Consider the following 14,000-nt stretch of genomic DNA (forward strand, 5'->3'; position numbering starts at 1 on the left):
TACTACTTTTTCAACTAGTTGAAAATTGCTTATGAAAAAGTGGCTTGTGCTGTAGACATTTTTATAGACTTTTACTGTATTAGTGATAGGGGTAAAATAATACCACGCGTAAAATATTACATACAGTACTCGCATCATCTGTACTAATTGCACACTTGAAATTTTTATGATATATTGTTTTCATGTCAATAAAATTATGATTTTAAAAACTTTAATTATAAAGACATGTTTAATTAACAGTTGATTTCAGACATAGTCGTGCAAAGTCGTCTACATTTTTATGCACAACCCGCAAAAACTACAGTTTTCTATCGAAATAGCAAAATGATAGCATTAAGTGTCGTATATCCCTACTATAGTGATATTGTCGGGCAATATGACCACTTCATAACATTAATAATTAGTAAACAATGAAATATTTTGTCCGAAGTCCGACAAAAATACTGCACAGAAGAGCTTGTCTACAACCTCGAACATGCCGTACTTAAATATTTTTGTCTTTCAACACATACGTAGTTCGTTTTTGCTGAAGTGTTAAAAAAGTCGTAGAGAGAAGTTTGGTAAGCTCGCTAAAAGAAAGCCACTCACGAAATTTGAAGTATGTGTTAATCAATTTACAAAGCATCCTTTCTGCGACACGATCTAGGTAAAAAGTGGCAATTAAAAAATGTATTCTATTTTTTCAACATTTTTCAATTACCAGAGGTCGAACATCAAACAAATGTACACTCAGACGTGTGTCACTTCTTAGCCTTAGGTACACGCTTTCTTTCCATAGAATCAGTCCCTCATAGCCATGACAACAAATATTAAAAAACAGTATTTAAAATAATTTTGGAACTTAACAGGCGAAATTTTTGTAAAATAATTAAAAAATAAATTTAATAAAAATTAAAAAAAATTTTAAAATTTTTAAATAATAGATAAATAGAAATTGGCATTAACTAAAATGGGCTTAAAATTAATTTGTGTTGTATATGTTCTATTTATAACTAATGTACACACATGGGAATATAATAATATAAAACCACGAACTTCGTTATCACAATTCAGGAGATATAATTTAAATAATCCGATACACAAGGATCATTCTAAAAATGAAGAGTTCGAAGAAATAGCAAGAGCAATTGGTAAACCTGTTAGAGGACTCAAAGAAGGTCTTGACGACATGTTTAAGAGAGCCAAAAACAAGAGTTTCGAGGAATCAATAATAGCCTTTACAAGTGATTATCCTATGCCTCCTGAAATTCTTAAAAGACTTATTGAATTGAAAACTGGTAAAACTTATGAAGGTGATGGCATGATTTCTTTCACGCTGCCTGCTCGCCTCTGATTAGTTTTTTCATTATTATCAATATTCTGCTTTCAAGCTGATAATGAATGAATGCAAAAATTATTGGATATCTTTACGTTTTGATAAATCTATCATCACATGATTTTACCTGTGTGACTGTTAAATATATTATTCATTTAATTTCCCTCTATCTGTAGTCAGCCTTTACGCAATATATATAAACAAAATTGGTAGCGCAGGAGCTGCGTTAGCTAAGCGAATTTCCTCAGAGTTTAAAAAATAACACATTTTTCTTAAAATCAAATATTGCATTTTTAATTTTTCAATAATTTTTATTTTGAGAAGCCACTTTTAAAGCCACTAGAGAAATTGTTTGCTTAAAACTGAACAAGATATACAAAAAATATTTTTGATTTTGAAAAATTCGGAAATTCCCTAAAATGAAATGTAATTTGACCATCATAAAATGTTTATTTTTTTTAATTTTAACTAAAACAATTCGCTAGTATTACCTACACAGCTTCTTAGTAACGATGAAATGATATTTAAACCTTCAAAAAGTAAAGATATCATATTTTACTATGTAAACAACAGATATTAGCAAACGAAATGATCGTTAAAATATTTCAACTAAATTTATATTTTGTTTTATTCCTAGCAGACGTGAGCACACGGTGGCGAAACATGAAAATATTCAGAACTGAAGATGGATTTGCAAAGACCCCTAATACAGATGCTACTTCTACTATTTCTACTACAGCCGCTTCTTCTACTAGTTCTGATACTACTACTGCTACAGCTGCTACTTCAACAAACGAATCAAGCCATGCGTTTACTGAAACTGCTGATCTAGTTTTTGAAAACAGGGATAAAAACAATCCAGATGGCACAACTAATTCAACATCAAGAATTACACGATTTAGTACAGCAATCATCTATGGATTAATCTGGTGCTTTTTTGGATTTTTACTCACAAGGATGTAATATTGGAAGAAATTTGTTTAGTATATTCAATGCGATACAAAGCACTTAACGACCATCGAATGAGAAATGAGACTAGAAGATGGTATTGTGTTTCTTATTGGTTGATTGTTGATGTACATTGAATCTGCAAAAGAAAAGTCCAATTTTGTATTTTAAATTATTGGTGTTCCCAGCATTTGTTTGTGTGTGCCTGCATTTAATTTTATTCAATAATTTATAGCTAAGTCCTCTTTCAAATAGAGCTCGATTTTCTCGCAAGACTATATCGCGTCCTACCTCTGCCAATGATTGTATCGCTACGGCAGGTCTAACTGTTCGAATAGAAGATCGAGCTGTATTTTAGTTAGGCCTATAAGTCAGTCCTATTTTCTTACGACACTAATACTTAGAGAAATATTAAGGTGATTTTTTAGCAAAGACACAAAATTTCTCTGTAAATATTAGTAAAATGAAAAACTGAATTGTAAAAAATAAATTTTTATACAATAACACCGCAGACTATTTTTTTTAATTTGAATATTTGTGACGAAGAGATTAAAATTTTCTCGATTGTACACGTGAAGAGTACATGCGAAGGAGGCAAAAACACAAAATTTCAGATCACTTTTTACAAATTTCGTGACCTTTATTAAGTCGAATTTTGTAATTATTGTCAAAACGAAGGGACAAACGCGTTCGTCAAACATTTTTATCGAAATCAACCTTCGGTTGGTCTTTAATAAAATGTTTGATAAACGTGTTTGATGAAAGTGTTTGGCAAGCGGGTTTTTAAAACATTATTATCGTTACAAATAAATTAAAAAAATAACAACGCAATATTAAATTATTATTTAATACTTATTGTATTGTTACTCACTGAAAGACTGGATTAGACTATCGGCAGAAAATGTTTCCACCAGGGTTCACTTCCGAACTTACTGAAAACGTGCGTAAGCCAAAAATTGAATTTCCAGACACCATTTTGAATGTTTACTTTTTTTATATAAGATTCGAATTCAAATTGTCTATAACATTATCTTATTACACAGTCTATACAGGGTATTTCAACAATTATCTGTCAATTGTTATTAACATATTTTCCTTGTTTTATATAACTAATTTAAAAGTGATTAGTAAAGTCAAAAGTGACGAATTAAAATAAAAAGATGTCTGCATAAACATTGGAGCAAGTCTGTTCAGTTTAATCAGGCAAAGTTGATTTTAGTATTTCCAGTCAACTGTAACTACTTCTTTCAGTAAAAGTTGATTTTCCCTAGGTATAGTCTTCTATGTTCTTTACTTTTAGCTTTTACTTAACTATAACATTATATATACTAACACGACGTAAGGTAGGTATTTAATATTATATGCAGTGTTAATGAAACAATTCATTAGCATAAAAAGTGCAATGATTATATGTATCCTACTATGATATATGATATTATACAGAATGTTCGATTTACATCTAGGCATAAAAATATCATGAATATGACAGAGTACATGCGTTAAGCAATGCATTTAAGTAAGAGGTATTATAGGTGTTATATGAAATTGCAAAAGTGATTTGTATCGTTGCTGATCTGTTGTAGTTCATCTATTCAACTAAGAAACTGCCACTCTCCAAGCGTCTTACAACTATCTCAACGCATATCGAAGCTTCAACACACGTATATAATACCTGTCACTTAAGTGCATTGCTTAAGGCATGTATTCTGTCATACTCGTGATATTTATATGCCTAGATGTAAATCGAACATTCTGTATACACTATATATATAGTGTGTCGCATTTAAGATATGAATATTTTCGTTATTTATAGGAATATCGATTTAAAATTTTGCTTAGTCATACAGAGTAATGGGTCACATTTTTTAAGATACTTAACTGAAATTTGAACATTAAACTCAGCCTACTACAAATTGACAAATATATCCGATTCTTAATATTTTGCCTAGCGTCAGAGATGTTTGTCCATCTGCTCGTCCACCCATCACAACGATAACTCAACATGCAAACCCGACGGACCCATATAGCTGCATTTCTGGACAAATAAATGTTTCTTATATCAAAATGCTGGTTTCGGCATACGGTATCATCTCCTTGATTGTTGGCATTTGTTCAGAGATACACCCCGTATTTGAAATGATAAGGTTAACAAATGATTATTAAAATTGTTTTCAATCTTCGAATTGCGTTTTTATTTTTATTTAAAAAGAAAATTAAAATATTTTTAACAAGAAACATAAAAGTAAATAAAATAACAGAGGAAAAAATACTTACAGTCTAAAATCTATGTACAAAACAAATCAATTACATTATAATACAATGCGAAGACTACAATCTAAAACATAAATATTATGCAACGTGCGTTATTTTAATCGATACATCCAAAAATCCCCTAAAATAAGCCAGCTACAAAAATATGGTTCAGATAAACTTGAGTTAACTATTAAATGATTCCCAAGACTGAGGTCATTTCATTCAGACTCAATTTTTTGTCTGCAGATTTTTACAGCTGGTGCATTTCGGGAAATTTAGAAGTATCGATTATTATGACGCATTTTGTACAGCTATAATATTTTTTTCATATAAAATTTCAAATTTTTAATATAATGCTTTTATTATATAAGTATAAAAATTTATTTACTTTTAACAAGCATAATTATTCAAATTTTAATTCTTACGGAATTTTTCAGATAAAAACTAACATTCAATGACGTATTTATCACCAATTAAACCAACTTCTTCGTAGGGTGACAAAATGGGCCTTGGGTCTCCAAGTGAGAATTCTAGTCTTTTAACATAACATAACCAATTTCCAATTATTTGGTGCCTTACTAGAAATTGTTTTTAAAGACTAAGAAAATTGGTGACTCTGCAGGCAATAGACCACCGAATTTATTGCTTAATAGAACTTGATTATGAGCTGTTTTTATTGATTGTGAATTATAATACTGAAATTTTTATTTGCACTGTTATAATAGATATTGAAATTTGACAAATTTTAAATGGAACGAAATACAAACGAACAACGAAAAAAAAATACACAGAGTTGGTCGTTTCAGTTCAAATCCCGTAAACTATCTTAACCTTAATCCAAAATCTTGACCTTCAAAGTTAATCTGATAACAAATAGAAGAAAGTTTTTCCTCTTAAATCAAACATCTTTTGATCGAAACATTTTTTCAATAATCAAATAGTAAGTCAGCAGAAATTTTTTTTTATTTTTAAGCACCATCTTTCCTAGTTATATGCATGACCCTGTATTTAAAAGAATCATTATTCTAGTATCGTTTAAATAAATGAATAAAAGAATAAGTTACATAAAATTGAAATTACATCCTTCAATTATAGCCATCCTGCCAAAAAAAAAAAAAAAAAAAAAAAAAATTTTGACATGCTCTAATAATTTGACCGAAATATAAATAACGCATTCATTTTTTACACGAGCAAATGACATCTGAAAAAGAATTAAAATTTGAATATTAATACTTTTATAAAAAATGATTTATCTCACAATAAATGAGATTCTATAATTTACAGTCAGTAAAAAATTATTAAATATTTATATTTTTAAGTATAATTTATTTCTTATGCAATTTTCCAAAAATAATTTTAAGGTTTTGAATACTTTTAAACCATAAACTCAAGTTAAATTGGTTGTATACCATGGTTAAAAAATAATTTCCGAATAAATGTAACAGTACGAATGGAAATTTAATTGAAATGAGTGGGTTTGAATCGAGGAAAGCCAATTTGTTTTTCGATTCATTCTCATTGAGTCTCGTATAAAATCTTGAATCAGAGCAAATGATTTTCAATCGAAAAAAATTATGATTTTCAATTTATTTCTGTTTGAAATTTTGAAATCCAAAATTTTTGGAATTCTTTCAATAAACAATAGACCTTTTCATTTAAATTACGATTCATTATTGTTTCGAGCTGACAGTAATAGGTTGGACAAAGATAAAATATATTTATTAATCATTTTATCACATTAGTTTTTTGATATACTGTCCGAAACAAAAAGTAATCATTTTTTTAAATGTAGCGGTCTATTCTAGCCTTAACCCATAATTTTAACTTAAGCTTATTTCGAGAAATAATGTTCGAAATCAAATTGAAAAGCCTTTCGGTCAAGATAAGTTAAAAATTTAGTATACCTGATGTTTGTCAATGAGAAATTCGGATCCAATGAACACTTACACCTGTATTATTGCACTCTGACCCCTGATATTCGTTTAACAAATTTTCCACCAATTTTAACTGAAAAGCTTTTTCTATTTGATTTGTGCATGATCCTTGTTGTTTCAGGTCGAAACTTAAATGAAATTATAATTGGTGTACGGCCTAATAAATTCACTTTAATTTGCATGTGCATTTTCCGGACACGGTTAGAAGTCGAGAATTAGATCTATACAAAATTTAGTTTAACAGCTTTCTTTTACCTTTAAAATTATAATAACATTTTGATTAATTAAGTACATTTAAATTCAAAAAATTGAATGTATTTATTTTGTAAATACATCAGATGACACTGTTTTTATAAGTAAATTGAAGTAAGTAATCCGTAAACCATTTAACAACTTCGTAAATGTGTATGAATCGGATGACACTCTTTTGGAATTGGATATTTTCATTAGGGTAATTAATTAATGATTAATTTCCAACAATAAAAACGAAAAATTTTAACGAATGACTTGGAACAACAGTAAATAGTAGTGGTAAACAATATCCTAAAATCATATCTGGAAAATTCTATATAATATATAGTGGGTAATTAAATACCGAATAAATAATAGTATTTTAAGGTCACTTAAAAACAATAATAATCAAATATTATTTGATTAATAATAATTATTCAATAGATTGTATGTTTATTATTAAATAAATATTTTGTATCATTATTTTGAACATCTTCTGATGGTAACTGAGATCCATTATTTGAAAGCTGATGAATATGCTGCATTAAATCATTAAAAAAATCTGGATATCCATCATAACCTAAAAAATATTAAAAGTGGAAAATTTTTTATTTAGTAGCTCTTTTGGTGATAAAAAAAGAAGTTGAGATTTATTTAATTTCTTGATAATTGCTAAGAAGAGATAATAATAACGGGTCATTTTCCTGAAATTCAAATTGCTCACTAGGCTACTATTACTTAATGTAGTTTTTCAGTTATTAATATTATCACTTGTTCCAAAGTTCGTGAGTGACTTCATTGACGTGGCTACCAAACATTACCATTGCGACGATTCTCAGAAATGCTGCGTTTTCGAGCTCAACACCTCTAAACATATCAACTTAACCGTGTATTGCTTATTTAGAACCACATACTCCTTTCTTATTGTAAATGAAACATTATGTGGTCTAAATATTAAGATAATTTTTATCCGACAAATTTAATGCAGCGTGGATTGAGTCCACCGTCCTTCACACTTCAATTTAACAGGGTATAGATTACTGATAGCTACATGACTGTTTTTTGCGGAAAATTTTAATAAAGTTATTCATAATTTGTCAATCGTGTTGTCCGACAATTTTTTTGCACAGTTTACCTAGTCCGACATTTGAAACATGTCGTTTTTATGATTACATGACTGCCACATTTTTGTCCGATGTATAGAATGTATTTTTGCGCGTTTTCAAACCAGCTTTTTTGATCAAATTATTTTAGAATTTAAAATTTAAAAAAAATTTAATAAATCTTAGTTTTTTTATGCCAATGGATTGATGAAAAACTTAATTTTAATGTCGGCTTTATTCTCCTATAAAATTCATCATATTCAATTTTACCAAAATAGCATTTTGTGTTTGGACTTATGTTACAAAAGACGATTTCTGAATTTTAACTGAAGTTTTGAGCTTTGTGACCTTTGAGACTTTTGTTCTACTATTCAAAAACAAATATTTTCACCCTTGAATAATTTGTTTCTACTTGATGAACAAACTTTGTTAATAGATTCTTAAAATAAAAATATAATAAATACCTGGATATGCATTAATGTCAATAATATAATATTTCCTTGTATTATTCTCAATAATAACATCGACTCCAAACAAGCACATACCCAAAGCTTGACGTAATGTAGCAACAATGCATTTAAATACACTCATTTCAGGTTGTACAATTTGTAATTGTAAATCTTCTGGATCCAACACCGACAAAGTACTTTGCGATGCCGCCTTCGATATATCATGACTATTAAAAAATATCGTTTCACGTTCACACGCATAGAAATTTTTTAGACTAGGTCGTTCTACAATAAAAAATTTATCACCAACTACAAAAATTTTATACAAGATTGCATTATGTGGTATAAATTTTTGAGCTACACATGGCGGTTTAAAACAATCACTTATGTATTTTTCATGAAATATTATTGACATTTTATGTGCTGATGTTGAACCATGTGCCACTGATGGTTTACATAAAAATGGATAACCAATATCGGCTTCTTTTAATTTGTATAAATTATCTGTACTATTTGATGATTGAAGTTCCACAAATTTTGGTGTAAATACTCCATACTGTGCCAAATTTGATTCGATTATAATATTGTATGATCTACATCGATCTAAGAGTATTCGAACATTATCTAACGGATCGAGCACAATCAAATCGGGATGATTTTTTATATACTGTTCTACTCGATCGATTACATTTTGACTCTGCATGTGTAAAAAAAATACTTATGTTAAAAATGTGTTCTTTAAGTTTTTTTGTATAATTTACAGATTATTTTGAAATAATTTCTAGGGGCAGGTTATTTTTCATCTTATAAATTCAGAATTGCTCATAGCATAGAATAAGTGAAACAACACGAAATTAACAAACCCTCTCCAATGGCTTTGATTAGGATTCAAAACTCACGTCGTTTTGATTTTATTTGCGAATTACTGGTTTCTCGACCGCATTTCGACCTCGGGATCGGTTCTATACTCTTAATTCTGGTATAATTTGTCAATTACTGATTCTTGACTATATTTCGCCATGTGGACTACTTTCAGTCTATTCAGTGTACCAAAGCTAGGCGAAGAACTGTTGGACAAATTGGACAAAGTAGATAGATAATGTAAATCCTCTCTAAAATTCATCTGTAGCTTCTGAGACTATATAACCTCATTATGAGCCTGAAGCCCTATTCTGGAAAATTTCCCATGTTAGAATATTGATTAAAAAGCGATCTTTTCTTTCCAGAAAGTTAGTTATTTAGAAGGTTTCTAGAGGCAAACCTAATTTTCGAAAATCGTTTAAATAAGGGCGAGTCTAATGCACTTAGTGAAAACAAAAGGGAAATTTAAATCGAATTCTGAGAAAGAATGAAAATTCTAGGTTTGAAAAAATTATAATATATATTTTAAGATTACCTAGTTTAATTACTGAAAATATCCACCGTCTCCACTTACATAAATTAAAGATAATTAAAAAATAATAATAATTTTTCCGAAGGAATGACATAGTATCAGGGGATTAAAAGAACTACATTAATTTCCCGACCATCAAATCACTTTTATTATATTATAAATTCCATGAATCCACTGTTATTTTTTGCGTAAAATAAATACAAACAATATAGACCAGCATAAATTAATAATTATCATTATTCCTTAGACAAGAGACGTACAAAACCCCATTAGTGCCTCGACATTAAACGACTCTTACTGAATATAAATTACGACCTTGACTATTTCCAAAACAGATCTAAAAAAATTTACCCTCGACCATGTATCTAATTTAAAACTAGTTTGGAATATTTAAAAACTGATCCGCAATTTTTTGTAAATGAAAACCTCAACAATTCAGGAAAATTTTTATTTTGCATTTCTGATTATTGATTAAAAGTAATTAAACAAATTGAAAGTTATCATTTTTTAATAAAATTCTGTAAATATTTGATTTAAGTACCTTTGAATCTCCTTGGCTTGCTAACGCAATGATATCTGTAAGTTTATGCAGGAATACAGTAAATGGACCTTGCGTTTCTAACGGTCGTTCTAAATCGACCTAAAAAGTAGAAATTGTAATATTAAATCGTTGATTATTGAAAAATAATGTAAACCAAAGTACTTCTTTTAATTCATATCCATATTTTCGACTTGTATTTCTAAATTCCGTCCAATTAATTTTATGTAATTTTTTCTTCGACATCCAATAACCAATTAACTTTAAGTTTGTTTCACTATCACTCATTGTTTCAACAATTATTTTTATTATTAAAGTAAAAGGTAATTTTTTTTTAATTTTTAAAGTAAACGAAGTATAAAATTGTTTGGATTTAAATATGTTTTGATTTGCGTTACGTCAGTTTTATTATTGATAAGATTTATCTATTCTAACCTCAATTTAAACTGTCATTGAGACAAAATTTTGTTAACATGTCTGATTATGATAAAAGCAAGGATGTTCGACGAAGACGATATTATTCGTCCCAAAGGGTTAGTAAAAGATTTATAAAATACATTTTTCAATGTTGATGTTTTTATGGTTTGGTTTCAGGATCGTGATAATCCCAGTTACTTGAATCTTCCTCGTCGAGGATTGTATAACAAATATGAACGCGAAAATTCCAGAGAATTTGATAGGAATACTAACGATGCCAAAGAGAAATCAATGCCCCAACCTACAATCCTTTTAAAAAATCGAGAAAGTAATCAAACACGGGCTGTGTCACCAAAAAGAGTCACACCTAGTATAAAAGAACCTGAATCATCGACGCCACAACCGAAACAAATTCAAAAATCTAAGTCTTCATCAGTAGATTGTAAGAGTTTTATCATTTTATACTACTATCTAGACAAAAAGCAGCCTGGTGCGCTGAAATCATTAGATCTAAACTTTTAATAAGGTTTTACTCAAAGACTCAACTAGTCCTCGAAAAAATATATTTCATTATACTTCAATTCTGGCAGTTTCTCCAAATTCTATTTTCCATTACTATCTTTAGATTATGTTATACGTAAGGTTGTCCGGTGGACGAAAAAGTTAAGGTACTCTAAGTTTTAAAATATCCTCTTCGAAGTGATTACTCCAGCATAATTGTATATAACATTTTATCTTGTGGATAGAAATTAACTCGAATTAGTTTTTCGACACCAGGAGTGATGCTATAATGTAATTAATTAATCAAAATTTTTTTTTTAGTGTCGCAATCATTATGGTGTCCTCCGTACATGAAGCACAGTGTTCCATTGATAGATGAAAATTTCATGTTTGTGGAAGACGTTCAAGAATATCTACAGGATAATTCATCAGACTTTCTAGTGGTTGGAATAATTGGTAATCAAGGTGTAGGAAAATCAACAATTATGAATATGTTAATAGATGATAACATTCATAAAATAAGTGATTACAAAGAACGAGAGCGTAGTGGCAGTACTTCGGACGGCTCAAAGACCAATGACATTGAATTAAATTTAAAAAATATATCTGAGAATTTTTCAAATTTAAATGTTCAGCATAAAGGTAGTACTGAATTATTAAATTGTGGAAGTGATGAAGCTTTTTTTAAAGTACAATCGATACACGAACTTGAACGCGGTATTCATTGCACAGTCGGTTTAAATGCTTATATTACACCAAATCGAGTAAGTACTCATTACATGTTGAAAGCGGGAGCTCTAAACTCCTATTTGCTTAAAATTTTGCATATGCAATCTATTATTATGTTTTGTTATGTGAAAATATCTAAAGTAATTTTTTCCGGGCCGGCCTGATTGAAAACTGATAGATATATTTAAAAACTATCACAAAATACATCGGTAAAAATGGTAGTCTAGTTCATCATTTTTCGGGATACCGAAATAATTCCTTGATTGGATTTTTTGCATCTTTACGATGTTCCGAAACACAAATCGATTGAAATTTTGCATACATCCGGGAAAAATTATTTTCACAAAAATTCAGAAGTGTAAAGAAATTTGAGGCAAAATGGATTTTTGAACTTCAAATCCAAGAATATAAGGCACAATTCAAATTTTTCTAATTAAAATATATTTCAGACAATTCTCCTGGATTCTCAACCAATTTTATCAGTATCAAATTTAGATGAAATGATACAAACAGGTTCAGCGGCTACCGCAGCTGGTGAAATAATTTCCACAGAAAATTCTAGTGAAATTCAATCATTGCAATTAGCAGCATTCCTTTTAACCGTATGCCATGTGGTAATTGTGGTTCAAGATTGGTTTTTTGATCCTAATGTTATAAGGTATTATAAAATTGTAATGACGCAATCATACTAAATGTCAGTGGAGAACAAATTTCCAGTCAGCCGTGCAAACACCTTCGTTCGTGGCGTTGCGTGATATTAAAGATTCATCTCCACATAAAAACTGAGATTTTTTTCACTTTTGTCTGTCATATTTTTTAATTTGCTATTTACAGTAGGTAGGAATTATTTTTCTTAAAAAATAAAAATTGTGGTAATACGGAATAATATAAAAAAAAAAATACTACGGGCTAGGTATATTTGGTATAAATTTCTACTCACTGTTACTAAGGAACTAATATTCTGATAGAAAAAGTGAAGAAACTATTTTATATAGAATTTATCTCCTAATCCGAATTGGCTAGCTGGAAATTTTTTCGTAGATTGATTTCTATAAAAGTAATTTTTTCAGATTTATACAAACTGGTGAAATGTTAAAACCGAGTTTAACTACTGCTGGTGAAGAAGAATTAAATGAACATTCCCCGCATTTATTGTTGCTTCATAATAAAGCTCGAGTTGAGGATTTTAATCCTCCACAGTTTAAAATCATTCAGCAGACATACCGGTCGCTATTTAACAAATCCAAATTGAAATTAGATACTGGATTAGGGATTGGAACTGGAAATATACTCCATAGTCTTTGTTCTAAAACTTGCGGAGAACCTTTAAATATTTTCTTATTGCCAAATACAGAAGAAGAAGAAGATGAAGAAGAACGTAAGTTATTATAATAATAGGCTAAGAGCTCGATGCCAAAAAAAGCTTATTTAGTAATGGGTGGAATTTTTAGAATAGTAATTTTAAAAATTATTTTGATAACTTTTACTTACGGTTTTAAATTCTTCTGTTTTCTGCTTAAAACTTATATCAAACTATTGGTCATTCAAATATTTTTAAAAACGTAAAGTTGTTTTTATAAACTTTGAAAGAAGTAAAGTCAATCCTGGCTATTTTAAAATAATTTTTTTTAAAATGATAAGTTAATGATTAATCTCAACAAGTTAAGGAAGGCATTGAATTAGTTCCAAAATAAAGCCTATATCTCCTACTACTAACAAAACTTTTTCAAATTGAATTAATTTCTTGAAAAACAACCGTCATACTAAGTTGAAATAGTGCTAATAAGTACTGCCTGCATTAAAAGTTGCATCTTTTACTAAATGAGCTCCATTTATTCTGGTACTTACTCTGGCTCTTACCCCAAAAAGTTTTTTATGAAAAAATAATAATTTATAAAAAATTTTGTAGAAGATCCAATTGTATATCGTGGTTACCCGAAATTAGATCAATTGATTTATAAATTAAAATCGAAAATACAAGGTGCAACACGTAATCAATTAACGCATGCTCAGTTATCGGAAAAAGCGTGGCTTCATTATGCTTCGAAAGCGTGGGAAGGTGTTAAGAAAAGTTCTTTTTTTGTCGAATATAATAAATTATTACCATAATGTATTATTAATTTTTATTAAAAATTTAATTTATAAAAATTTGTGCTTTTATTTTACAAAAAAATGAATAGTATACATGA

At 29.0% G+C, this 14,000-nt stretch overlaps 3 protein-coding genes across 3 annotated transcripts; 2 read left to right on the forward strand and 1 right to left on the reverse strand.

Moving 5' to 3' along the window:
* The first annotated feature begins 949 nt into the window (after positions 1 to 949).
* LOC123292726 lies at positions 950 to 2,683 on the forward strand. Its single transcript, XM_044873439.1, has 2 exons — positions 950 to 1,292; positions 1,956 to 2,683. The coding sequence occupies exons 1-2, from the start codon at positions 950 to 952 to the stop codon at positions 2,276 to 2,278; spliced, it is 666 nt and encodes a 221-aa protein (XP_044729374.1). The 3' UTR covers positions 2,279 to 2,683.
* Positions 2,373 to 10,486, reverse strand: LOC123292727 (inositol-tetrakisphosphate 1-kinase-like). Its single transcript, XM_044873440.1, has 5 exons — positions 10,330 to 10,486; positions 10,168 to 10,266; positions 8,249 to 8,930; positions 7,173 to 7,261; positions 2,373 to 2,402 (listed from the first exon to the last, which is right to left on the reverse strand). Exons 1-5 carry the CDS (start codon positions 10,450 to 10,452, stop codon positions 2,373 to 2,375), a joined length of 1,023 nt encoding a protein of 340 aa, XP_044729375.1. The 5' UTR covers positions 10,453 to 10,486.
* Positions 10,487 to 10,574: 88 nt separating this feature from the next.
* On the forward strand, positions 10,575 to 13,920 carry LOC123294010 (protein SMG9-like). Its single transcript, XM_044875065.1, has 6 exons — positions 10,575 to 10,697; positions 10,759 to 11,023; positions 11,404 to 11,846; positions 12,261 to 12,469; positions 12,882 to 13,189; positions 13,721 to 13,920. Exons 1-6 carry the CDS (start codon positions 10,638 to 10,640, stop codon positions 13,918 to 13,920), a joined length of 1,485 nt encoding a protein of 494 aa, XP_044731000.1. The 5' UTR covers positions 10,575 to 10,637.
* The last annotated feature ends 80 nt before the right edge of the window (positions 13,921 to 14,000 follow it).

Source organism: Chrysoperla carnea, chromosome 2 (assembly GCF_905475395.1).
Source record: "Chrysoperla carnea chromosome 2, inChrCarn1.1, whole genome shotgun sequence".
Classification (NCBI taxonomy): Eukaryota; Metazoa; Arthropoda; class Insecta; order Neuroptera; family Chrysopidae; genus Chrysoperla; species Chrysoperla carnea.